At 41.8% G+C, this 24827-nt stretch overlaps 1 protein-coding gene across 4 annotated transcripts in view; it reads left to right on the top strand.

Annotated features, from left to right (window-relative positions):
* JAK1 (Janus kinase 1) overlaps positions 1-24827 on the top strand; it is a 120167-nt gene that overhangs the window by 61434 nt on the left and 33906 nt on the right. For all 4 annotated transcript variants that reach the window (XM_081818554.1, XM_081818557.1, XM_081818556.1 and 1 more), the window contains exons 2-5: positions 9514-9596; positions 12059-12257; positions 15703-15826; positions 21553-21706. In XM_081818554.1, the coding sequence (XP_081674680.1) occupies positions 9591-9596; positions 12059-12257; positions 15703-15826; positions 21553-21706 (483 nt within the window). In that variant the 5' untranslated portion in view covers positions 9514-9590. The remainder of the gene's footprint in view (positions 1-9513; positions 9597-12058; positions 12258-15702; positions 15827-21552; positions 21707-24827) is intronic.

Raw genomic sequence — 24827 nt, 5'->3', positions numbered from 1 at the left:
TTAAAGATTTTATTTATTTATTTGAGACAGAGAGAATGAGAGAGACAGAGAGCACATGAGAGGGGGGAGGGTCAGAGGGAGAAGCAGGCTCCCTGCCGAGCAGGGAGCCCGATGCGGGACTCGATCCCGGGACTCCAGGATCATGACCTGAGCCGAAGGCAGTCGCTTAACCAACTGAGCCACCCAGGCGCCCTAAATCATGGGTTTTTAAGAATAGTGGTTATTGGCAAAATTTAAAGCATGGATCTTCTGTGCTCTGTGGATATAGTTTCTGTGTTTTCTCAATCTCTGGCATCATTTATATAGGTTTTGAAGGTTACCAACTGAAGAGCTTTCTGGGAGAAGAAACTATATTGTGAAACAAAGACTATGAGTGTGGCATTGTACAGTGGATCTCAGTGTGGTTGTTTGGGATATGCTAACAATGTGGGAAAAGAGGAATGATCTTCTGGGAGTCAGAAATTTCAGATGAAATACATTTCAGTTTTTATGTTCAACTGGGGAAGGTATACACATTGAACATAAACTCTTGATTTTGACTCAGGTCATGATCTCGGGGTCGTGGGATCAAGCCCCACACTGGGCTCCACACTTAGTGGGGAGTCTGCTTGAGGATTCTCTCCCTCTCCCTCTGCCCCTCCCCACCTTTGTGTGTGCTCTCTCACTCTCTTGCTCTCAAATAAATCTTCTATTTTTATTTTTTTTTAAAGATTTTATTTATTTATTTGACAGAGAGAGACACAGCGGGAGAGGGATCACAAGCAGGGGGAGTGGGAGAGGGAGAAGCAGGCTTCTTGCCAAGCAGGGAGCCCAAGGTGGGGCTTGATCCCAGGACCCTGGGATCATGACCTGAACCAAAGGCAGATGCTTAATGACTGAGCCACCCAGGTGCCCCTCAAATAAATCTTTTTTGAAAAGACAATATAAACAGTGAATATAAAGTAAATATTGTTGGTAATCTTGTAGAGTCCTTTAAACCAGTGTTTTTCAAATTGGTTTGTTATTCATTAGTGGACTGTGAAATCTGTTTTGAGGGTCTTGTTTAGCATTTTAAAAATGTATTAAATAGAAGAAAATAGTGAATAGAAAATAGAATGCATTGTGTTTAGTAAGGCTATCTTTTGGTGAAACTAATTTTTTGTCACACACACATATATACACAAATATGCTATAAAATATATTTTTTACTGTGGATAATAGTCAAAAAGGTTTGAAAAGATGTTGTAAAGCATGGCTGTTGGCACATGTTCCTAGGATATCAGATAGTGACGTATAACCCTTACTAGATTCTCAGCTGAACTGGGACAGACCAGGCAGGTGAATGAGGGGTGGCTCAGTGCTCTGGAGTGTTGACCTAGTGATCAAGTCTGCTGCCTTGATGAGGACAAAGTGTATTTATTACTCGTTGTACACATATGGTCCACTGAAGAGCTCTGCCTGCAGTTTAACATTGGAGACTTGGTTGGCAGACTAAAAACTGATTATAGTTTCTAGGTTGAGGAGAGGTATAGGGGACCTTTTTTTTTTTTTTTTTAATTAGATTTCTAATTTTTCTCCCCTAACTTCACCTATCTTTTGAGGTAATAGCTCAAGTTCTTTGAGAGTATAGACTGGACTGGACATTTGCAATTTGGGGGATTGTCTAGCTCTGAACTCCCTTCATTTCTAGAGTGATCATGTGTTGTTGCTGTAGAAGTTGAAGGAAATTGCAGACACATGACTGGATGAACTTGGTGCAGCCTCTTGGATCCCTGTGTCACAGGACTTTGAATCTGGAGGGAATGGTGCAAACATGTGGGGGTGGGATGGGGTTTGAGATCATTCATGGAAGCAGCAGAGCCAGGAGTCCAGTTGTGGTAATGACTAGTGATCAGTGGTAGCCCTGCTAGAATGGTGTCCTGGTAAGACTGTTCCTGTGTTCTTATATCTTTCTCTTAATTCATTTTTATCCTAAGGTAAGTGGAACTGGTTTCTCTTGTTTGTACCCAAGAACCCTGAGTGGTTAAAGAATTATAGGAAAAATGTTAGGTGGGTTTTTGCCCTAAAAGAGCTTAGTACATAACAGAGAGAGGGGGTATGTTAATATGCAATAGACACACAAATAAGTTAGTGAAAGTTAGCAAGGGGTGGGGGGATTCAGTGTTGTTTCCTGTGTGTTCTGTTAAATTATGGTAACCCTTATACTTTGTCAGATGCATCGTCAGCAGGAGGTTGTTGAAGCATGTCATCTTGGAAATACAAATTGATGAAAAATTAGCTGTGTTAGGGTGTGGCATAATATGGTTTCAAACCTCCTATTCTTTAAGGAACCTTGGAGGTCATCTAGTTTTTTTTTTCATTACACAGTATTTCAGCTCAGAAAGCTTTAGAGGCTTGCTTAAAACCAGGCAGGTCCTGGCAGAACCGGGCTGGAACCAGGGCTCCTTCTATGGGCAGTTTCTCCTGTTGCCCACAGGAGGAAGCTGGCACACAGACCCTGTTCTCAGTCAGACCCTCCCTCACCTTTCCACACTGTCTCCCTCTTTCCTACATGGTCCCTCCTTCTTACACATCCATCCCTGTGATTTTCTTTGCACCTGGCCCTTTTCCACTGCACCCTTCTTTTTTGTCTTTTAAAATTTCTGTCTTCCTCAAAGCTGGGAACAGATTCCACTCTCCCTGATCACTTCACAGCCCTCTCTTCTTTTTTTTTTTTTAATATTTTTTTAATTTATTTGACAGAGAGAGAGCGAGAGCAGGAACACAAGCAGGGGGAGTGGGAGAGGGAGAAGTAGGCTTCCCGCAGAGCAAGGACCCCAGTGTGGGGCTCGATCCCAGGACCCTGGGATCATGACCTGAGCCGAAGGCAGACGCTTAATGACTGAGTCACCCAGGCGCCCCCACAGCCCTCTCTTCCTGACTCCTGCTGTTCCTACTGCCCGTCTCTCCGCACCCCTTCACATTGCGTCTGGGGGTCCCCCATGTACCTGTTGACCTTCTCAGCTGTTAGTAGATGGTATGGTTTTGGTGGGCTCAGATTTTAACTGTGGTGCTTCTTTAGAGTCTACCAAAGCCCCGTGCCTTGACCAAGGAAATGTGGCCAAGTGAGAAAGGGCAGCGAATGTGGAGGCCGAGAAATGGGTTTGAGCCCCGTCTTGCCCCTCGCTGGCTATTTGACCGTGGGAATGTCTGAACCTGAATCTTCTCATCTGCGAAAGGGGCTGTGAGACTCAAATGTGGTTACAGATGTGAAAGCCCTTTTTAAGCTATAAAGTACCGTATAAATGCAAGGTTTTATTGAGATGGTACAAGTGCTTAATGTGTATTTTAGGGATGAATGATTGAAAAGCACATAAGGTGAAGACAAGCCATTCTCCCTACCGTGTTTAGAGTGTCTCCTGCCACCATATTCTTGACCCCTATATTCTGTGTTTTCTAATAACATTATAGATGTATTAGTGGTAAAAGAAGAAAAGAAAAGTAGCAGAGCATCTTCATACAATGTGGCTTTTAGGAAAATACTTATTGACTTTAATTAGGCAGAGTACTATATTTGCTTTGATCAGAAATTGTCTCTCAGGGTAAGCAGGCTCATTGGGAGCAGTGCAGAGAGCCCTGACCCATCGAGTTGGCATTGATTGTTTGATCATCCCTAGAAGTTTATTGTAAATGAAGCAGCACTTACGGTTCTTGGGTATTCCTGGAATTGCTGCTATAGTTAGAAGTGAGTTATTCTGTGTGGCAGGAATGGCATATAGAAAAGCCATAATTCTGACTTGCTGACAGGAAAAAACAGCAGATTTTGTATTTATATTATGTCGTCCTTTTGGCTGGAATCCATCAGCTCTGCACAGTATCTTGTGATGCTTTCACCAGGGTACTTTTCTGAGTTTCAGCAAGGCAGGGGGTACTGGGAGCAACTGATACAAGTCACTTCCAAAGTTCCTATGGGTGCAGAGTCCCTAGTGATGAGAGTGGAAGGGAAGCAGAGATGCTTTCCCTGGCTTGGTGTGTGTCTTAGGCCTCAAGGAGGTTCCGTGTGTGCATGGGTTGGGCCTGGGTGCTTCAATGATTTTTTTTTTTTTTTTTTTTTTTATGACAGTTCTTTCAGTCTCTGGAGGGAAAGCCTTGGAATAAGTTCAGTTTCCTAGGTGGATGTTAGGCTGTGAGAAATACTAAAAAGTCAGAGAAGACAGTGATGTGGGTGATGGGGGCATTTTAAAGCTGGTTTTACCTGCTGTGGAAGGGGCGGGGTCCTTGGAATCAGGAGTCCTGTGTTTGACTTCCGGCACTCCCACTGACTGGCCTCAAACCTCCCTGCTTTTTTATGAGAATTAAGTGCAAAGTGCTCAGCTCCTCACATGAGATGTTGCAGATGATCTGTATAGACTGGAGTTCCCTCTCCTTGACTGGAACTGTGTTCCATCAAGATGTAATCAGTTTAACAGAAGTTATGGCCAGAATATGAATGCTTACTGCCTGCTAAACTCTGCATCAGGCACTTTATGTGCATTAACTCACTTAACCCTTAACAGCTTTGTGAGGTAAATGCCAATTTTACCCCCCCACACACCTTTTATAACTGAGGGCATTGAGGTTTAAGGATGTTAAGTACCTTGCCTAAGATTACAATAGCTAGTAGGTGGGGAAGGCAAGATTCACACCCAGGTCAGGATGACTCCAGCTCACTCTCCTCACTGCTCTGCTAGATTTATGAAATGGAACTTGATTTATGGCCAGGCTTTTGTTCTGAATCTCTGTGTATTCTTTTGTTCTTTAAACAAGTTCACAGCCCACTTAAGGCCTTTGTCATAAAGCCTATAATATATTGCTTTAGCACTTAATGCCTTTCTGAGCACTTTCACATCAACAACCCCATTTGAAAAAGGCATTGTAGGAGCTTGATGAAGACTTTTTGAAAGATCTTCCTGATTCTTTAGGCAGGATGTTTCCTCTCAGGTTAAGGGACGAAGAAACTGAGGCTCAGATTAAAATGATTTGCTCAGGGTCACACTTGCTAGTTTTGTATCGAGTCAGTAATGTTGCTTACTTTGTTACCTTCATCTTTCCTTTAACAACTACAGTTGATCCTTAAACAACACAAGTTTGAATTGCATGGGTCCACTTATACACTTTTTTTTTTTTAATACAGTACAGTGCTGTAAATGTATTTTCTTTCCCTTATGATTTTCTTGATAACATTTTCTTTAGTTGACTTTATTATAGGAATACAGTATGTAATGTATATAACATACAAATATGTGTTTATTGACTATTTGTGTCAACAGTAGGCTATTAGTAGTTAAATTGGGGGGGAATCAAAAGTTATATGCTCATTTTTGACGGCGCGGGTGCTAGTGCCCCCAACCTTCGCATTGTTCAAGATTCAACTATATTTAACTACTTATTGATGACCTAACACGTGCTGGTGATCAGCACTAAACAAAAGAGACAAAAGTCCCTGCCCTTGTGGAACTTGGAATTGTTACATTAGGTTTCCTCGCCCATCTTAGGACTTGCCTGCTGAAATAGTTTTTTAAGGTCTAAGAAATTTAGTCTTAAAATTTTTTAAGCAGCTGATTTCAGGAAATATTCTAAATTACATATTTTTCTTTTCAATTTTTCTGGGTTCTTTAACTTATCAACATTTTGTATTTTCTACTTCAGAAATGAGAAGCTTTGATTCCTTTAAGGTGTACATAAAGTAACTCACTGTGTGTGTGTGATGGTTTCTTTAGTAAAAAGAACCAGATAGCCCAAGTGTTGTAGTCTGACTCTTGTCATTGTTTTTTTTTTTTAAAGATTTTATTATTATTTAGTTATTTGACAGAGAGAGACACACAGGGAGAGAGGGAACACAAGCAGGGGGAGTGGGAGAGGGAGAAGCAGGCTTCCCGCTGAGCAGGGCTCCATCCCAGGGTCCTGGAATCATGACCTGAGCTGAAGGCAGATGCTTAACGACTGAGCCACCCAGGCGCCCCCTTGTCATTGATTTTAACCATCATCCAGTCTGTTCTTATGTAAATCCGACAGACAGTGGCCTTTGGCCAAAAGCTGTCCTATTCTGATCATACTTACGAATATTAACATGGTCTCTTCACTATTCAAAGTTTAATTGTCTATTCTTCCCTTATATAGATACCTGTATTTCAGAAGATGTCCTTGACAATGTAAGAGGGCTTCTGCATCTTTAGACAATAGATTTCTAGGAGTTTAACATCTTGGAAAATAGTTGTGATATTCCTCTGTTGCAGCTAGGCTCTGTTCAGACCCACAGAGTTGTGTTTTGTTTCTGTTACTTCTCCCTCATTCAGGAAGTATCACATATACTTGTCTCCTATATGAGACTTTGTAAACCAGTGAATTATGAGACTCTATAAAATTTCCCTGATTTGGGGCGCCTGGGTGGCTCAGTTGGTTAAGCGACTGCCTTCGGCTCAGGTCATGATCCTGGAGTCCCTGGATCGAGTCCCGCATCGGGCTCCCTGCTCGGCGGGGAGTCTGCTTCTCCCTCTGACCCTCCCCCCTCTCATGTGCTCTCTCTCTCAAATAAATAAATAAAATCTTTAAAAAAAAAAAAATTTCCCTGATTTTTTTTTTAATGAAAAGTAGCATCTACAAGATTGTGCCATGAAAGCAGTCCTCTTATCATAGAAAGGCAGTTTTTTTCAAAAACTTGAAATTTTGTAAGTAAGTTAGTGTGGAAGAATTCACTGCTATCATCAGAAAGCTTTTGATTACTCACTTTTATTCTTCCCATTTTCTGAGCTTCTTTGTGTTCATTTACGTTGGGAATGGGTCCCAGTGAATCATATTATTTTTAAAGGTATTGTGCGATTCCTACTGGTCAATTTTTCGAGCATTAAAGATTTTCTTTTTGTATCTGTAACAAGAAACTTGAATTGATTTCTTGGAATTATCTAGAGTATTTGTAAACTGATTTTGCTCTTTTCCTACCTGTTCTTAAAATAAATAGAGAGCATCTTGCTTGGTTTATATGGAAAGAAATGTTATTTGAATGCAACTTTTGCACAAAGTTTGTAACAGCAAAAACTCTTCTCATCCTGAATGAGGACAGATGTCATTTCATATAAAGCGGATCAGCAATCCTAGATTTAAGTACTTAGAACGGTATCTAGCATGTCTTTTAAGTGCTTTATGGGTGTTTTTACATTTTTTTTTTGTTTTTACATTTTTAATCATTAGAGTGTCAGTCTTTTGAGAGCAGAGATTTTGTTACTGAATTGGCGTATAAAAACATAATTGTAAATGCATATTGTCTAGAAATTCTGTTACTGATCCTGTTTTTCCTAAGAGTTTAACCTCTAGGCTAGCACCACAAATCAATACCATTTTATTGTCCTGTCCAGTAACACTGGAGGTCAGTTTGAAGATTAGGTATGCTGTGATTTTAACATAGTGGGGCTTGAAGTAGAGAAGGATTAATGGAAAAACCAAGCTCTCCTTTACTACAGGTTTTCATAGAATCCTAGTTCTAGAAAGACCTTGGTAATTTTCAGCTGACCCTCAAATCTTAGATGAGGCTCAGTAACCCTGTGACTCCTGAGTTCAAGTAATAATATGTGGTCTGATGGTGCATTTTAAAATCCTTTGTGAGTTCTAAAAGGATTTATGCTGTAGTCTTTGTTAAAGAGCTTGGGGCTGCTGGAACCTACAGCTCTCTTCCTGATCTGAAAAGCTTTGATTATGTGTCCCTTTCCTGATTTGGGGCAGGCTCCTTAATGCTCTAAAGCATTGAGTCCATCTGGTCAATATTAATTCCTGCTTGGCAGTAGCATATAATGGCATGCTTCTAGGAAAACTCAGATAGAGAGGCCCCAGACATGTTGTTAGCAAATACTGCTGATGAACCAACTAGTGCTGTTCTTTGCCCAGGTATAAAGGAATATTGGAGAGATTCCCCCATTTATGAAGCTGGAGAGATGAGACTAGTCCCTTCCCTCTACAGGGCCTTTGCACATGCTAATCCTTTACCCAGACTGCTTTCTCCCCACCTTGGATATCCATTACATCTCAGCTCAGTATTACTTCCCTCTTGAGTCCCACACTAGATGACATTCTTATTGTATCTCTCTCTTTTTCCTTCATTGCATTTTAAGCTCTTTATGATTACCTCTTTATGTGCTTCTTTGATTCCACTGTAGACTGTAAGCTCCATGTAAGCAGGGGCCATATTGTTCATGTTCTTTATTGTGGCCTCCCAATATAGGTTAGTTTCTGGCAATGAAGAACTGCTTGAAAATAATGAATTTCCTGAATGTGACATTTGAAACTCTGTTTCTGAGCCGAAGCAAAGTGTTAATTAGCATGTACCTAGTTTCACATTACTCTTTTGATGCAGGGCAGGATATCTGTTCACATAATTAAAACGATTGATCATATTAAAATTTTAAAAGCTGGGAGTACAATGATTTGTTCTTTGAATCTTGTTAAAATTGTCCATGTCAAAATAGCCAAGTCGAAGTTGTCATATCAAAATTCATACTTGTATCCTCTTCCTGGCCTCTGGAAGATGACATTGTGACACAGTTGATTTTAGATTGATTTTATGTTTTCATTTGTGCCATCTCCTACTTGGACTGTAAGGTCCTGTGGGAATGCTGGCCTGCAGCCTCGGAGGTAACCCATCCTCATCTCCTTCTCCCCACTCCCTTTGTACTTCTGCCGTGTCCTGCTTCGGTCTGTGCACTTCCTAAAGTAGAATTCTGATAAAATGTATTGAATGACCAACAGAAAACAGACAGTAATCTGTATTAACTCGGAAACCACTTTCATACCACTAAGGGTGTTTGCTCCTTAGTTGCAAGAATTATTTGATTCTACTATTAAAAAAGAATTTGTGAGAGGCACCTGGAAAGTTGTTAAAACAATACAGAGCTCTGTATGTGTTTTGGGGCCAGGGTGGTGGTGGTGGTGGTGATTGGTGGTGGGTGATGAAGATGATGGGATCAGGTACTTTAATTCTCCAGAAACAAGCTGGTATTTTTATGTTGCTACCTAAGTTTTCAAGTAAGAATGGCTCAAAAAATATTTGGTGAACTAAAAGCATTTTTCATTAGATTAATTCCTAGGCCTTTCCCCTTTCACCGTATCATATGATATTTCACCATTAAAATGAGGCCAAGGACAGAACTGGTTGGGAGGAGGGTGATTCTAAAGGAAATGGAAATGGGAAGTAAAAGTGCATATCTTTGGGTGTCCTAAACTATTGTTCACAGCCTCAGGAGAGAGGTTGTTGACGGAAAAGGCACATGGTCCTCACTTACACTAGACAGGGTGCTCTATGCCAGGAAGCAGAAGTCCCTGGCTTCCTTTCTTGAAGCAGTGAAAATATCATCTTCTCAGATGCCTCTCTGTCCTCTCAGTGTCCTCATCAATTTTTTTTTCCTTCTTCCTCCCAAATGCTTTTTCCTGCCCACTTATGGTTTGGGCTGCTTCCTTAATAAAAGTGTCCTCTTATTTTCTGATGCAATTACCTCTGCAGCTGATTTATTTATTTATCCTTGTCTTTAGCCCAGCTCTAAACGGACTTTGGAAAGTAGAGAAGAAAATCCAGTCTGCTTTTTGGAGGACATTGGACAGCCGAATAAATGCAGGTATGTACATTTGCATATTTTTTTAAAAAGGCCAAAAGGAAAATATCTTTTAAAAAGAATAATGAAACTGATCTTGAACTTATCGGGCTACCTGCCCTTATATCCTTTACTTTTAAAATATCGGTATTTTTGTTCATTTCCAAAAGTTGAGTGGCTGGTTTAAAAATCCCAAGAGTATGAAAGTATAGGAAGTCCAAAGTAAAAGGTAAAGTTCCCTTATAGTCCTTCCTAGATATTCAGCACTTTAAGAGTTTATTGTATGTTTTTCCATATTATGCATGTGCATGACCAAAAGGATCATAATATGGATATTATGCCTTTTTTCACTTTGCAGTATGTCCTATATATCTTCCAGTGTGGGTTCATGTAGCTTTATGTCACCTTTTTTAACAGCTGCATAGTATTCTTCTGTCTTCATAGTTCTTGTTTTGTTTCGTCTCCTGTTGGACGTTGTCAGTTGTTTTTAAGTGGTGCCGCACCTTGTACATATATAATTATGTATACTTACCTGATTATTTTCTTAGGGTGAAAGGGTATAACACCATCTCTGAGTTCTTCCCGTGCCATGCCTGTATAGGATCTCAAGGACAAAGGTTTATCTTACATTGTAAAGCAGACTGCAGCTGCTTTGTTTTCCGTTTCTATTTTTCATTGTGGGGTGGAGTTGGGGGCTCAGTGTTGGGTTTGAAAACTTTCTTGCTTGATAGTTGATCTGAACCCTCAAGGTAAGTTATGAGCCTAGTCTTTCAGCCTGTGTTCTGGAAGATTCTGGTTTTCAGGTTTATATTGGAGATGAAACAAGTAAAATTGAGTGCCTCTCAGTTTGTAGCATTGAGGCATACCTGGTTCGTGTCTCTCCTTTTAAGTATCTTGTCCACCAGGGCAGCTGATAAACAAGCACATGAGTTTGGTGAAAAGACCTGTGGCTGTTGTCCACACTCTGTGACTTGTCTTGTTTGGAGGAGTTTCCTTGGGCCATTCTGCAAGCACCTATTAAATGTAAGGCTCTGTGCTAGGTACTGGGGATACAAAGATGAGTGACATGGTCCTTGCCCTTAAGGAACAGTGTATATGATTGAGAGAGACAGACATGTGCATAAGATGGTCATAATCCAGTGTGATTAGTGCAGCGAAGTGATCTTGGGAGAGGGCATCTAACTTAGGGGGATGGGGATGGAGATTCATAGATGCTTCTTGGAGGAGGTAATGTCCAAGCTGACTTATTAAGAAAATTGAAGTTTGCTATGAAGAGGATGAGGTGGGAAGGTATTCCTGGTAGAGAAATCAGGATGACCAAAAGCAGGAAGGTGTGGAAAAACAAGATGGGGAGGGAGCTGGGGTGACAAGAACAATGAATGGCAGCTTTGTGGTTTTCAGGCATGAAGTCAGAGGCTAGGAATGATGAAAGATGAGGCTGGGGGGTAGCTGGCAGGTCATAGAGGACCTCTATGAGGAGTTTGAGATTGCGCTTGTAGATTAATGGGGAGCCTTTGGAGGATCTGATATATGTTACTGAGACATTACTTTGAGGGCTAAGTGAAGGTTGGCTTGGCAGGCAACAGGGAAGTAGGAACCTGGGTTCAGGGAAATTAGTTTGTATTAGCGATTAGTATCGAGTGAGGGGAAGAAAAAATGCGTCGGGCTTTCCCTTATTCCCCCTCTTTTCTGCCTTGTCTAAGGCTAATTTGCTGAAGCTGGCTCTTTGATCCTAGTTGCCCTCCCTTTAGAGGGAGCTCAGGTGAATGACTTATTTGCGAGTTTCTTACCAGCAAGTTCTGACCTCTTCAAAGCAAGGCTTCCAGCCCTCATTCTGCTGCCACAAAGTGCTGCCCATCCTCCTACCTGCCCTTGAAGTGACAGGGACTTGGTTCTGTTCATTAATTTTCGAGACCCTTCCATATGGCTCATGAACCCGAATCGGGAGTCCTTTTGCATGTACTTTCTCAGAGCCAGCCCTGGGCTAGGCTCTGGGGGCATGAAGATAGATAAGACATGGTTCATCACCTCACTGAGCTTGCAGGTTAGTGGGCGATAGACAAAGTTAAAAGATGATGTGATCTGTGCCGTCGGCCAATTCAAAAGTGAAATGATTCCAATAGAGGTAGCAGCATTGGTAACATTAACATCAGTGGTTCCAGAATGAGCCACATTTTTCAACTACCACTTGTGTACAGATAGAGAAAACAAATTTAGGCTGTGTCTAAAATTATTCTGATTTTTGAGAACATGGACTGATCATAATTAGAATGCATAATTGATTATGTTCGTAATTACAGTGGATGGTTTCACCTCTCATAAGTTCTGATGCATTCGATTTTCAGAGAGGGAAGGTGCAGGGAGAGGTACTTACCTGCTTGAGAGGTATTTCTGCCTGCTTACATTACCTTCCTAATATTCTCTTGTACCACTTGAACTTTTAGCACATAGAATGACCACATGGTCTGGTTTTCCTTCCATTACAGTATCTAAATATAAAAGAGGACTGCAGTGCCATGGCTTTCTGTGCTAAAATGAGGAGCTCCAAGAAGACCGAGGTGAATCTGGAGGCCCCCGAGCCAGGGGTGGAAGTGCTCTTCTATCTTGCTGATAGGGAGCCCCTCCGGCTGGGCAGCGGAGAGTATACGGCGGAGGAGCTGTGCATCAGGGCCGCACAGGAATGCTGTGAGTACGGGTGGCTGCCCAGGGCACATTTTTGGGGGGACACCGTCCCGCAAGCAGATCCTGGTGTCTCTGCCCCCAGGAGCCCCACTGACTGGAAAGAGGCGTGGGCTCCGTGAGGCAGGGGTTCTGCCCTGCCTCTGCCGCTTACTTGCATTTGACCTTAGGCCAGTGATTTTAATTCTGGCAGCTTCACTTTCTTCGTCCTAAAGTGGCTTGTTCCTGCTCTGTCACTCATGAGCTTGCGATACCGAGGAATGATGCTTGCCTTCTTTGGAGGCTCAGGTTTTATTTCCCCTACCTCTAGGAAATGGGAATAACATCAGCCCTAAATGAGTAAAAACAGCTGGTACAAAGTCACAAGCTCAGTAATCGCATCTCTCAATATCTGAATGATTATTCAAAACTTCTTCTGAAAAGTATGATTCATGCTTCTGCCACTATAATCTGCTCCCCCCTCATGATGCTGACTTGAAGTGAGAAGTTGTCACTTTGTGGCTCGGTCAGAATGCCAGGCTGTAAAAAGGGCAGTGAGGCTGTGAACAATATGGTCCTTTTTTTTTTTCCCCCTTTTTTTTATTCCCCCTGTTGCCCTCGGAAGGTGAGAAACCGAACTGAATAACAAAATGCCCCCTTTGTTATCCTTTGAACTTGGGATCAGTGACAGTTTTTGTCTACCTACTTTGTATATGACTAGTAAAGTCAAATCATAGAAATTTAAATGAAGATCTGATCCACTGGGATTGTGGTAATGGTTGTGTAACTGTAAATATACTAAAATTCACTGAATTTTACACTTAAAATGGGTAGGCTTTATGATATGTAAATTATATCTTAAAAAGCTGTTTTTAAAAAAAAAAAACTCACCTCATTTTATGATGATGATATGACCAGCGATAATGGCAGACGGTCTGATCCATGCTTCCTTTATATCAACTATGTTGGGGTAGTATAGACATTTCAAGAAATACCTACCTAGTTTGTGATACAGCTTGTCTAGAAACCCATTTTTCTTTCTGATATATATCTCTCTGCCTCAGACACTTTAAAAACCAGAGTTCCAATAAAAGGGGAGAGGTTGGTGCTGCAGGGAAGAGTGTAGTAGGCCCTTAACTAACTAAACACGACACTAGATAAAATGGGCTTAGCTATGGAGATTATGAGGGGGGAAATGTGTTAATCTTTTAAAGTTATTTTGATTAGATAGCAAAGTATATAAGGAACCAGCTTTAGACGACAGCTTTGAAAGTATTTGTAATTAGCAGAACAACTAGATGTAAAGTGGTGCTTCTAATGTATTTTTTTTTTTAGGTGTTGTGTTTTTTTCTCCTTTCCCTTGAGGTTTGGTTTGTAGTGTTTATTCTGTTAGCCCAGCCGTGGTGTTTGAACGGAATTGCTGGACTCAGTTAATAAGAGAGCAAGGGACCGCTGCTAGAGGAGACGAGGGGAGAGAGCCTGAGTCCGCAGGCAGATGCAGCCACTGAGTCTGCTGTAGCTCTGGGCTCAGGGCCAGTCAGCGTGGGGCACCAGCTTCGAAGCCCAGTCTGGAGAGAATGAGTGGGCTCTTTGATAACGGACTCAGGGGAATGTTGCCAACATTTATTAATTTTAAAGGTATATGAGTACAGAATGCCACATATTCTTATAGCTCTCGTTATTATTACAGTAAGTGGTATTTGGAGGCAGTATTGTTTTCTTTCCTGTTGTCCACTGAATATATGGTCAGTTTTTGTTCTTTCAGCTCTCATTATTTTACTTCCTCAGTAGCTCTGTCTTGGTTTGAATCTTAACTCTGCATTTTATTAGCCAAGTAGCCTTGAATCAGGCTAAATCTCGGGAGGCCACAGTTTCTTCACCTGTAAAATGGCAGGAACATTAATTACCTCATTAAGTGTTAGGAGGATTAAAAGATAATCAATGTAGAGTGTGTTAGCCTGATGCCTGACACTTAACCCTCAGTAAATGTTAAAAGTGTTGTTGTTACCATTATTCAGTACTTTTTTGTATAAAAAGCTATCTTTGATCTTCCTGTTTATAAGTACGAATATTATTAGAGCCAGACCTGTGGTAGGATACAAATTGATGATTACAAATAAATTATGCTTCAATATGTACGTATCAGTGGCACATTCAAATCTGTGTACATATGAAGAGAGGCTGGGTTTCCAGGCCAGTCCAGAAAGGCCGATTCATGAATGAAAAACTATAGTATACCTAAAACATAGTCTTGACAATACTGGATCTAAAACTCATTTGCTTTTGTTCCCAAGGAAGAATGCTCTTTGAAGTTTACCCCCATCTTCTCTGTTATAAGGGGGAGTGACTTCTGAGGGGTTCGTCCAGATACCTTGAGAGGAAAGAATTGAGGACTTCCAGCGAGAGGGCATCAGGATGCCAAGGCATCTGTCGCATCTTCACGCAGTGTGTGCACTGGAAAGAGTCTAAACAGACAGGCGGGCCGGCGAGGGTCCCTGTCAGTGTCAGTCTCGTTTCAGAGGTCTGATTTGGGAAATGCTGATTACCTTATATTTCCATATATTTTTCGGTTAAATTGACTGTATCTTAGCTTGAGGCCTGGCCATGCATAGAAATATCAGTCATAATGGATTATGTGCAGTCACCTTCTTTCCTTCCTCCCATGCTTTTAGATTGTAGGTCTGTGTAATTTTAATCACGGGCTCAGAAGTAAGTGGAAAGGCGCTTTCCTGGCTTCATAGTCTCCTTTATCTTTCTAATCATTCTTCTATCAAAGGAGGCAGTTGGTGGGGGGAGAGGCAAGGGAGCACTATTGGACCACTTTTGTTAAGCAGATATCTTCTTGTTAGTTGGCTACTAATAAAAAATATTTATGATAACTATACAGAGTACTTAAGAAGTGTATTTATTATTAATGGTGATAGATTTTTATAACTGACAAAAATCACTTTGGTTATTTATTCTAACACATGATTTCATGTGCTACTGCCAGGAACTTCTTTGCATGTTTAATGCATAATCAGAGTGTGTTAGAATTGTTAAAACATTTCTGTAGGAGACAGATTGGGGATTTCCCAAATTCCAAGAATGTTTCTGGGATTAGCAAGGTGCACATCAGGTGGGCTCTGGGAACCTGTGGGCTGGCATATTTTTTCTTTTAGGCAGGATTTGTTAAGACTGTCATAGACACTGTGATGAGGAATATCATTAGACTTTTATTTTAAAATAGGTTTAATCTGGTTTGCCAGGAGCTATAGTACATATTCCTGGGGAGCCATGGTTCTTAATTATCATGATTAAAAGTGCCTGATTGAACATGGTTGGAAGTCAGATTTGCCCTAAGAGGATAAAAATGTGACCTAGATTCTTGAGATAAGAGAATTTCTTGTCTTTGCTTATGTTGTGCTTTGGGAACAGATGGCCTAATGTATCTATCTTTAATTTTCAGATATGTTCTTTACTTTTCCCCCAGGTATCTCTCCTCTGTGTCACAACCTCTTTGCCCTGTATGATGAGAACACCAAGCTCTGGTATGCCCCGAATCGCACCATCACTGTTGATGACAAGACATCACTCCGGCTCCACTACCGGATGAGGTATGGGTGCCTGCCTGGCTTCCTCTTGCAGGGGTATGACAGTTAGCCTGGTGCTCTGAGTCACTTACTAAGAAGATTTGTAGTCATTTTGTTATTGGTAAGTTTTGTATTTGCTTGGTATGAGAAAGGACTTTTTCAGTATTTGAAATACAATTCAAGATGAATCTGATCACCTTCTGCCACATTTTAGAAAAGACATTGTTATGATGCAGAGCGTATTTTGAATAGAATTAGTATCCTACAGCAGAGTTTTTCAAGCAGTGAGTCATGGTTATGAATTTAATGAGTTGTGACCAGAATTTGTTTAAAAAAAAAAAAACAGGCGAGAATAGGTAATATCAGGATATATCAGGATATGTATACACATATCCTAAGAATATTGTTTTTTCACCACTTGTCTTTGAGATATGCAAGTGTATGTACCAGGTCATGATACAATGAACTATTTCTTCATAAAAGTTCCAGCTAAAAAGTTTGAGAAACACTGCTTGAAGTGGTTCCCTAGAAATTCTAGGTTGGTCTCGCTCTCAAGGGGTAGATGTTGTGATCCACTCCCTGAAGATTTTTGTCTAGTGAGTGGGACTCTTAATTTTTCTTCTGATGGGTCCTTGCCTCTTCTTCTATATTGTAGACTTTCTTAAATGTCACATAGTCTCCCAAGGTGGCATAGACATTCAGTATTTCACTGTAGGCTCTTGAGTTTATAAGCCCATTTGCTCTGTACCCAGAATTGAAAATAGGTCTGTTAGATGCTAGTTAAGCACGAGTGAATGTGTAGTTAGCCAAAGACCTTATAAACAGGGTGAATACTTTTTGAAAAGCATCTTAATTTACATAGATGAGATGAAATCAGTAGATTTGCTCAGGTGCTAACGGAATGTAGAGACCCGCTGGAAAAGCCCTCGGGGATCTCAGAGGCTCTGCCCAGTATCTTAGCGGCTGTTTCCTTTGGGAAGTCGGTAGAGTTGTTAATATTCCAGAATGGCCTGGATGCTTTTCTCAGTGGCAGTTGAACCAGATCTCTCTTTGATAATCATCCTAGGACTGACTTTTTTTTCTTCTTTCTGTACTCACCCAAGGTCTCACCTTAAGGGGAGAGGTGTGTAGCATGTGAGATTTCACACCCCAGATTTAGGGAAACATTCACCCCACCCAGCTGAGCCTTCAGACTATATTTGGATTTGTTTTTCAAAGTGTAATCTTGCTTTCTGTGGCCTGGGGCTTGGCTCTGTGATCCAACATTGAAATGTGGAAGTCAAGGAAGGGGGCATTTCACTGTAGGTCTCTCCACTTGGCTCAGAATCTGGAATGGTAGAATTGGGGGCTTGGATGAGATCTGAGTTTACCTAATTCAACTATTGCAATTGTTCAGGGGGGGATTCTGATGTCCCAAATGGAGAAGTGAATTACCCAGAGTCACATACCTAGTGAATCCTCTTGTCAGCCCCAGAGCCCTCTTTGAGACTGGTCTTTGTTGACTGTGTGAGTCCCTCGCTTACCATTAAAAGCTGTCTTTGCCTCCTCCCTGTTCTGTTAGCTGCCAGGAAGTGCTGGGCTACTTCGTTTTTTTGGCACCTTGACTTTGTACTTGACATTGCGCTTCAACAGGATATTGCTTTGTTACCACAGGCTCTTTGAACTTGGAAAGAAAAGATCCCACCCTAAGCTAAAACATTTGCATTACAACAAACTACAAAAACTTTGAAACCTTATAATCTCACCACTAAAGAAGGTGTAATATGAAAACAAATATTAGTGACTATTTCAGTGGAATCCCAGCTCTATTTTGGGAAATACTCTGTGCTTCGATTTTAATTTTCTGTTTTTAGATAATGCTTTTAATAGTTGGTTTTTAATAATATATCTTAATATAAGATAAGCCTATGTTTTATTCCTTTTTAAGAAAAAAAATTTTCTTTTTCATTCAAATGAATTTCACTGTCCACTAGTAAAGTTCTGTAGAAACCTAAGGAGAATTTGTTATGTATAATATCTATATGTAAACTCAGAATATGCAGTCATCTGTAATACAGTTTTCTCAGAAACTTGCAAGGAAGGCATATCTCCTTGACAGGTCTGTCTGTTTATCTGTCTCTCCCTCCCTCTTCCTTCCTGTGTCGTCCCTCCCCGCCATTCTGAAAAGGAATCTACACAGCTGTTATACTACGTGTATTTATGCCATTCTTTATTTTTTTCCTTAGCATGTTCTAATACTAGGAATTTGTGTGTGGCCCAAGTTTGATGAACATCTTGATAATTAATTTTAAAAAGAAGTGTAGAGCATCTTTTCATGTGTCTGTTGGCTGTCTTTATGTCTAAATGTTGATTCATGTCTTCTGCCCAGTTTTTAATTGGATTATTTGTTATGTGGTTTTAAGTTGTAGAAGTTCTTTATTATGGATATCAGTCCCTTATTGGATATGTCATTTGCAATTATCTTCTCCCATTTGGTAGGTTGTCTTTTTGTTTTGTTCATGGTTTTCCTTGCCTGTGCAAAAGCTTTTGGTTTTGGTGTCGTCTCAATAGCTCAATGTGTTTTTGTTTCCCTTGCCTCAGGGGACCTATCTAGAAAAAACGTTCCCGCAGCTGGTGTCAAAGAGGTGACTGCCTGTGTTTTCTTCTAGGAATGTTACAGAATTGTTGAATCATTATATTGTACACCTGAAACTAATAGAACACTGTATGTTAATTACATTCGAATTTAAAACAAAGTGTAGAGTTTCTGACTTCAAGGTACCTTCTAGTTTTGTTTTACTAGGACAAAATTAAGAAGGTGTTGATTTTGGTAGTTACTGATTTAAAGGTTTTTGTTTTTTGTTTCGTCATCTTATTACATAGAAAGCGGTCGTCCTTTAACCATGGGCCATTTCTAGAGACCCAGCCTTGTTTTAGGCTCCCCTCAGCTGTTTCTGAAGTAGCGAAGTGGCACATAAGTTTGATTCCCTCAGCCTCATCCTGTCCGAACATCTTGCCAAAAGATTTTCAAATCAAAACTGGTCCCACAGGGCTCAGATAACAGCCTCGAAGAGTGTGTTTGTTCAGACCCGACTGAAGATCGTGTTCTGCCCAAAGAGGGTATGTTGGGCCATTGGCTTTACCAGGTCCGAGGACTCTTTCTCATAGAGACTGAGCGGGATGTGGCAGAAGAGGACCATGCCTTGGACTGGTTCAGGGAAAAGTTGTCTTCAGTGCTTCTCTTTCAAACAACCTCCATCCTGGAGATCCTTTTACCCCTTTTCCCAGATGCATTTCCACATTGCATATACTTCCCATCACCACTGTCCTCCACTGCCGAACAGAATTTACCTGTCTGCATGCCTTTCTGTGAGAGCCCTGCTCTGAATGTTCATGTACAAAGTGCCTGGCACAGGGTCAATGTTCAGAATCTCTTAGCTGCTGTCTTCATTGGCTTGTTTAGACCCTTTCACCTGTCTTCTTCCACGCAGACCCCTAGAACTTCTAGTAGATGTCTGCTTACTGTGTGAATGACAAAAACTCTCTGTTTTGGACTTGACTTGGTAGCCAGAGGAGTTGGCTGTGTCCTCATGGATTTTTTTTCTGCCCCAGTGTCAGCTTTTCCTGTATTTGCTCAGTTGGTAGGACCAGTTCACCTCTTATTTTCTGCCTGCACGGGATCGCTGATCTTGGTTGAGTCCTCTGTCCTGTGCTCTGTGCTGCCCTTGAAGAGTAGACTCCTCAGTCTGGCCATAGCATAAATGCCAGCCTCTTCATCAGCTGATAGCCTCAGGCTTCTGCCATTACCGGGGCCTGCTCCCCTCTCACATAGAAGGGTTAGAGGACAATCCCACAGCTGTGGTTCATGCTGCACACGGGCTCCATGGATATGTGGTTCTTTGTGTGTGTGAGTGAGAGACACCAAAGCCCACTGTCAGATTCTCACTTTCATAAATTATAGGGAAGATGGACTGCATAGAATCCATGAAAGTTTTAAAATGTTAATTTTACTCTTATAGTAACTTCTTTATCCATCCTTCCCTTTCTATGTTAATTGCGTCTCCTCAAACTTGTTCGTTCATTTGTTGGTTATTCATCCAAAAATCATGTATTAAGCATCTGTTATATGCTAGGGGACTCCTTGCTGAGCAAGACAGCTGAGGCCTCTGCCCCCACAGAGCTCACAGCATTGTCCAGACTATTGTCATAGGCATCTTCTTGTCTTTCAGCCTCTCTCATTTCAGCCTCTCTCATCTCCCATGGGGCTTTCTTCTGGGGGATCTGCCTCACATGAGCCAGCCTCGCTGTCTCCTCAGCCAGCGGTGTATGGTCCTGGCTCTAAAGCCTGGCATTTCTTTATTCCAGTCCCAGCTTCTCTTCCCAACCCTTTCCCCCTTCCCTGCCACCTCCCCGGGCAGTGGAGGGCGGTTTCTCCCTCCTTTGGCACCTCATCAAAGACTCTCTTCTGTCTAGGGACAACTTATCTATTAGGCACAGTGCCTAGGGCTCATAATATTATTAAGGACTCACAAAAGTGCTTTAATTTCTTTTAAAATCAGAGAAAAAATGAATATAATCCAGCCTGGATTGTATTAATCTTTATATCAACACAGATGTGAAATATAACTTTAATATTTTTTTTATGAAGGAAGGAAAAACTGTGGGCTCCATGAAAGTCGCAGTGTCGTCGTACTTATGAGACGTGCCCCTTGTATGTTACTTTATTGCTATTGTTGGATTTGACCGATTGCCATATACACATATAGATAAGGAACCCCAGAGCACTAGGGACTATGCCCTTTGAATCCCAGCCTGGCACAGGGCCTGGCGTGTGTAGGCTTTGCAAATACAGCTCAGTGACAGATGTCTGAGTTTAGTGGTAGCACTTTTTTGGGAGGAAATTTTATTTGTTGCTTCTTCATGCCATAGTTGTTTTTTTGTCAGCACATGGGCATGTCAAAGGAGAAAGACCCAGGTACCAGCTGAGTCTATGGCCTAGAGATGGGCTGGACCAGCTTGGCTCGGTCACTTTCACACATCCCAGAACTCACTATGTTTCTCTTACAGGTGGCAGAGGCAACTAGTAGTTAAGAGAGCAGGCTTGTGGTCAGGTCACCTAGCCTCTTGGAACCTCAGTTTTCCTTGTCTATAAAATAGAAACAGCGGAACCTACCTTGTGCAGTTGCTGTAGGGATGAAATGGCATAAAGTGCTTATTAATTTCACACCCCTGGAAGCTGATGCTTGTAGCAGTGCTCATATATTTCTTCTACTTTAACTCTGTTCATTATAAGATAAACTATCAATTTAATAACAGTCGTCTGGGAAATAGGAAACACTGCCATATTAACTGTATATCTTGATTATACAAGGAAACTAAAAATTGAACAGAAATGTTGGAATGTGCATAAAATAGGTCTTGGATTCCAGGCAGGATGGCATTATTAGAGGTGAAGGGAGTGGCTGGGCCAGCTCTGGTTCTAGTCAGCTGTATTCTCCTATTTAGGAAGATGTAGTGGAAAGTCTCTTTATCTCCCTGAGTCATAGACAGGTTCTGGCAGGACACTCTTCACAGAGTGCTTATAAGAGTGAAAAGAAAAAAGGACTTTTTAACTAATGAAGTGCTCCACAGCTGAAAGGTCGGTCTGTCTGCTTGCTTTTCGGGCAAGTTTAGCCTCCAGCACTGAGCACTCTGGGTACAAGCAGGACACCTCTCCCACGTGTTCCGAGGTCCCCTTTCCCAAAACTGACATTTATTTTCGTTCCTTCCAGATTCTATTTCACCAACTGGCATGGGACCAATGATAATGAGCAGTCTGTATGGCGACATTCTCCAAAGAAGCAGAAAAATGGCTATGAGAAAAAAAAAGTCCCAGATGCAACCCCTCTCCTTGACGCCAGCTCTCTGGAATATCTGTTTGCTCAGGTGAGAAGTTTGGGCCCAGGAGAACCTGGAGTTCCCGGGATGGGTGAGGCATTACAGGGTTCAGATTCCCTTGGGCAGCTGAACTTGTTGGTAGCTAGGGTGTTTGTTGGCCTGCTCTGTGGGCAGTCCTTGCCACCCTTGGACTTGCCTGAGATGAGAACGAGAAAGGCAGCAATTCAGTGTTCCAGGGGGCTGGTTGTCCCACTTGTGGGTTTTTGAGGCTTTAGTTCTTCCCTGTTCCTCTCCCCCACCCCATCTCCTGTCATTTTACTTCTCATCTGCAGTGCCTCCTGTGGAAGAGCAGAGGGAAGCTGCAAGTGAGGGAGGGTGTAGTTCAGTGGGGTGAATGGGGACATCTCAGCAGTCAGAGTAACGTTCGGGGAGGAAGGAGGTGGCTGCTCTGAGTCACAGCAGTAGTAGGGTAGGAAGATTAGATGCTAGACAAAAGCCAGAAGAGAAGTTAGAGTCACCTAAATTATATTACCCTGAGATAACCAACATTTTTGGTGCTATGCTTCCTGATTTTGCCATGCAGGTATATATTATGTACTGGGTAGTTTTTAGAAAATACCGGGTCATTTTATAAACTTTTTATCTATCCTATTGATGATATTTCAGATGTCAATTAAAAATATAGCTCTTTGTTTTAATGGCTTCATAATAATTCACTCATTCAACAAATATTTACTACTGAGCATCTCTGTACTCTTTGCTGTGATGCTACAGGTGCTGTGGTGAACAAGACAGACAGGGTCTCTGCCAGCATCAGATACAAAATCAAGTTGGACAAACAGAAAACAAATAAGCAAATAAAATGATACATAGGAAATACATAAGAATTGTGAGACGTGCCATGAAGGAAAAGGCTTTTGTGATAGGGAATGTGGGGAGAGGGTTGGATTGGGAAGATCTAAATATCAGAGGAGGTCTCTAAGGAGGTGACACTTGTACTGAATCTGGAAGAACAAGGAGTCTGCAGTTCTGAGGAAGGAGTAGGGAAAGTATTTCTGCTCTGTAGTGCACAGTTTTCCAGCAGCAGCACTGTTGACATTTTTTTGCTCTGAGGGACTGCCCTATGCATTGTAGGATATTTACCCACACCCCTCGCCTCCATTCATTAGATGCCATCCCCCCAGTTGTGACAATCAAAAATGTCTCCAGATGCTGCCAGGTAGCCCCTGCAGGGCAAAATCTCCCTGGATGAAAATGTCTGATGGGGAGGGAACAGAATGTGGGAAGGCTCTGAGGCAGGCAGGAGCTGAGAGGAGAGTCAGTGTGGCTGAAGGAGAGGAGGGTGATAAGGAGTGAGACTGGGAAGGCCGACGAGGAGCAGGTCATGTGCTTTGGTCCCGGTGAGGCAAGATGCTGGTTTGGCCTAGTGAAGTGGCAGGAGAGTTGGAGAAAAATGGGTGGATCTACAATTAATTCTGGAGATAGAATTGATAGGACTTGCTAATGGGTTGGCTGTGGAAAGGGAGAGAATCTGAAGTATCAAAGATGATTTTGGGCAATGTTTGATAGATAATGGAGTCCTTCCCTACATTGGGAAGGCAGAGAACAGCAGGTTGGAGAAGAGGTGGGAATTAGGCGTTCTCTTTTGGAGATGCCTGTGGAGATTTCAGGTAGGAAGTGAGTATGAGGCTGTAATCCAAAGCGAAAGCCCTCATTTATTTAACTCCTCTCCTCTTTGTGGACATTTTTGGTTTTTCTTAAGTTTTCCCTATTATGCTATCACCGTTATAGTAACAGGTTGTCGTGGGCAACCTCCACGTGTATTTATGTGTGTATTGTATTATTTCGTTAAGCTATACTTTCACATGTGATTTTTATGTCCCAGTTATATTCCATTGTACAGCTTTAGTTTCTGGCTGCGTTTGATGCCCATTCCGTACATACCTGAGGATTGGCCTTAGAGACAACAGAAATGTACAGCCTGGGCAGATAGTGTGTGGAAAAAATTAAACAAACTGGCCATTTTCAGATGGAGCATCTTTTGTTCAACCTCCCAGTTTCATATTTTCAAAGGGAAGAGCGTGCCGTACTTCCAAGAATAAGTATTGCACTAGAGTGCAATGACCTCCTGACCTTCGAGAGGTTCAGGAATGAGTTAGTTGAGGTAGTTATACAGTGGTGTTTACAGAAAATCACAGCCAAGCAAAATAGTTTCAGATTTTGTTCTGCTCTTCACACGTTGCTAGCAGAGATGATTGTTGCTGGTCCTTAGGAGTTTATGGAAGCGAATAGTGTCCTTTTCTTCCCTGAGAGAAACAAGCAGTCCTATCTTGGAAAGAAGAGGATCTGCAGCAGTGAGAAGCTTCCATCCAGAAACCACTAAACTGAAGTCCCTTCAGGGAAAGCGAGTGTCTCACTTATGTAGAAACACCGCCCCCAGAACTTCACGTCTATCTCTGTTCCAGCTAGAGAAAGGCCAAAGAATTCCGTGCACTTGGTGTTAGTAAGGATGGAGTGTGGCTGTAGCACAGTGTTGAAGAACCAGAGCCCTGGAGTCACATCTAGGTTCGACTCTCCCCCACCACTTCCTGGGTCCCTGGCTCCCACAGCACTCTGTCTTTCCACTTGACTTTGTCTCTTATAGCTACTTGATGTTCTCTATTTCTGTTTGTTTATTCTTTCTTCTCAGCATGGAATCTCCCTGAGGTCAGGAATGCAGTCTGGCTTACTGCTGTGTATCTCCCTGGCACCTAGAATGACATCTGTCCCATAATTGGTTCTCAGTAATCAGTAATTACCGAATGAGTGAGTGAAGTGATTTAACCCTTGGGTGCCTTAGATTCCTCTTCCGTTAGGTAGAGGTGATGATGTTAGCATGCACCTCATAGGGCTGTGGCGGAGATTAAGTGAAACAGTAAGTAAAAGGAAGCTAGCACAGTGCCAAGCCCTGAGGGTAGGGTTCAAGGAAGGGGAGCTATCATTGACATCATCGTCATTTCTCTGTACAAGACATCTAGGTTGGCAGGTACTGATTTTTAGTTTTCTTTTTTGTTTTTGAAGCCCTCACTGGCTCTTGGGATGCTGTGCACCTCCAATAGGGAGGGGGGCATATTTTGGTGACACATTTCACTCCTAGAAACTTAAACAACAGATGTTGATAAACTTCTGT

Source organism: Leptonychotes weddellii, chromosome 4 (genome assembly GCF_054177405.1).
Source record: "Leptonychotes weddellii isolate Sample4059 chromosome 4, ASM5417740v2, whole genome shotgun sequence".
NCBI classification, from domain to species: domain Eukaryota; kingdom Metazoa; phylum Chordata; class Mammalia; order Carnivora; family Phocidae; genus Leptonychotes; species Leptonychotes weddellii.
The sequence above is the reverse complement of the archived record's forward strand: the minus strand, read 5'-3'. Positions and strand labels throughout refer to the sequence as shown.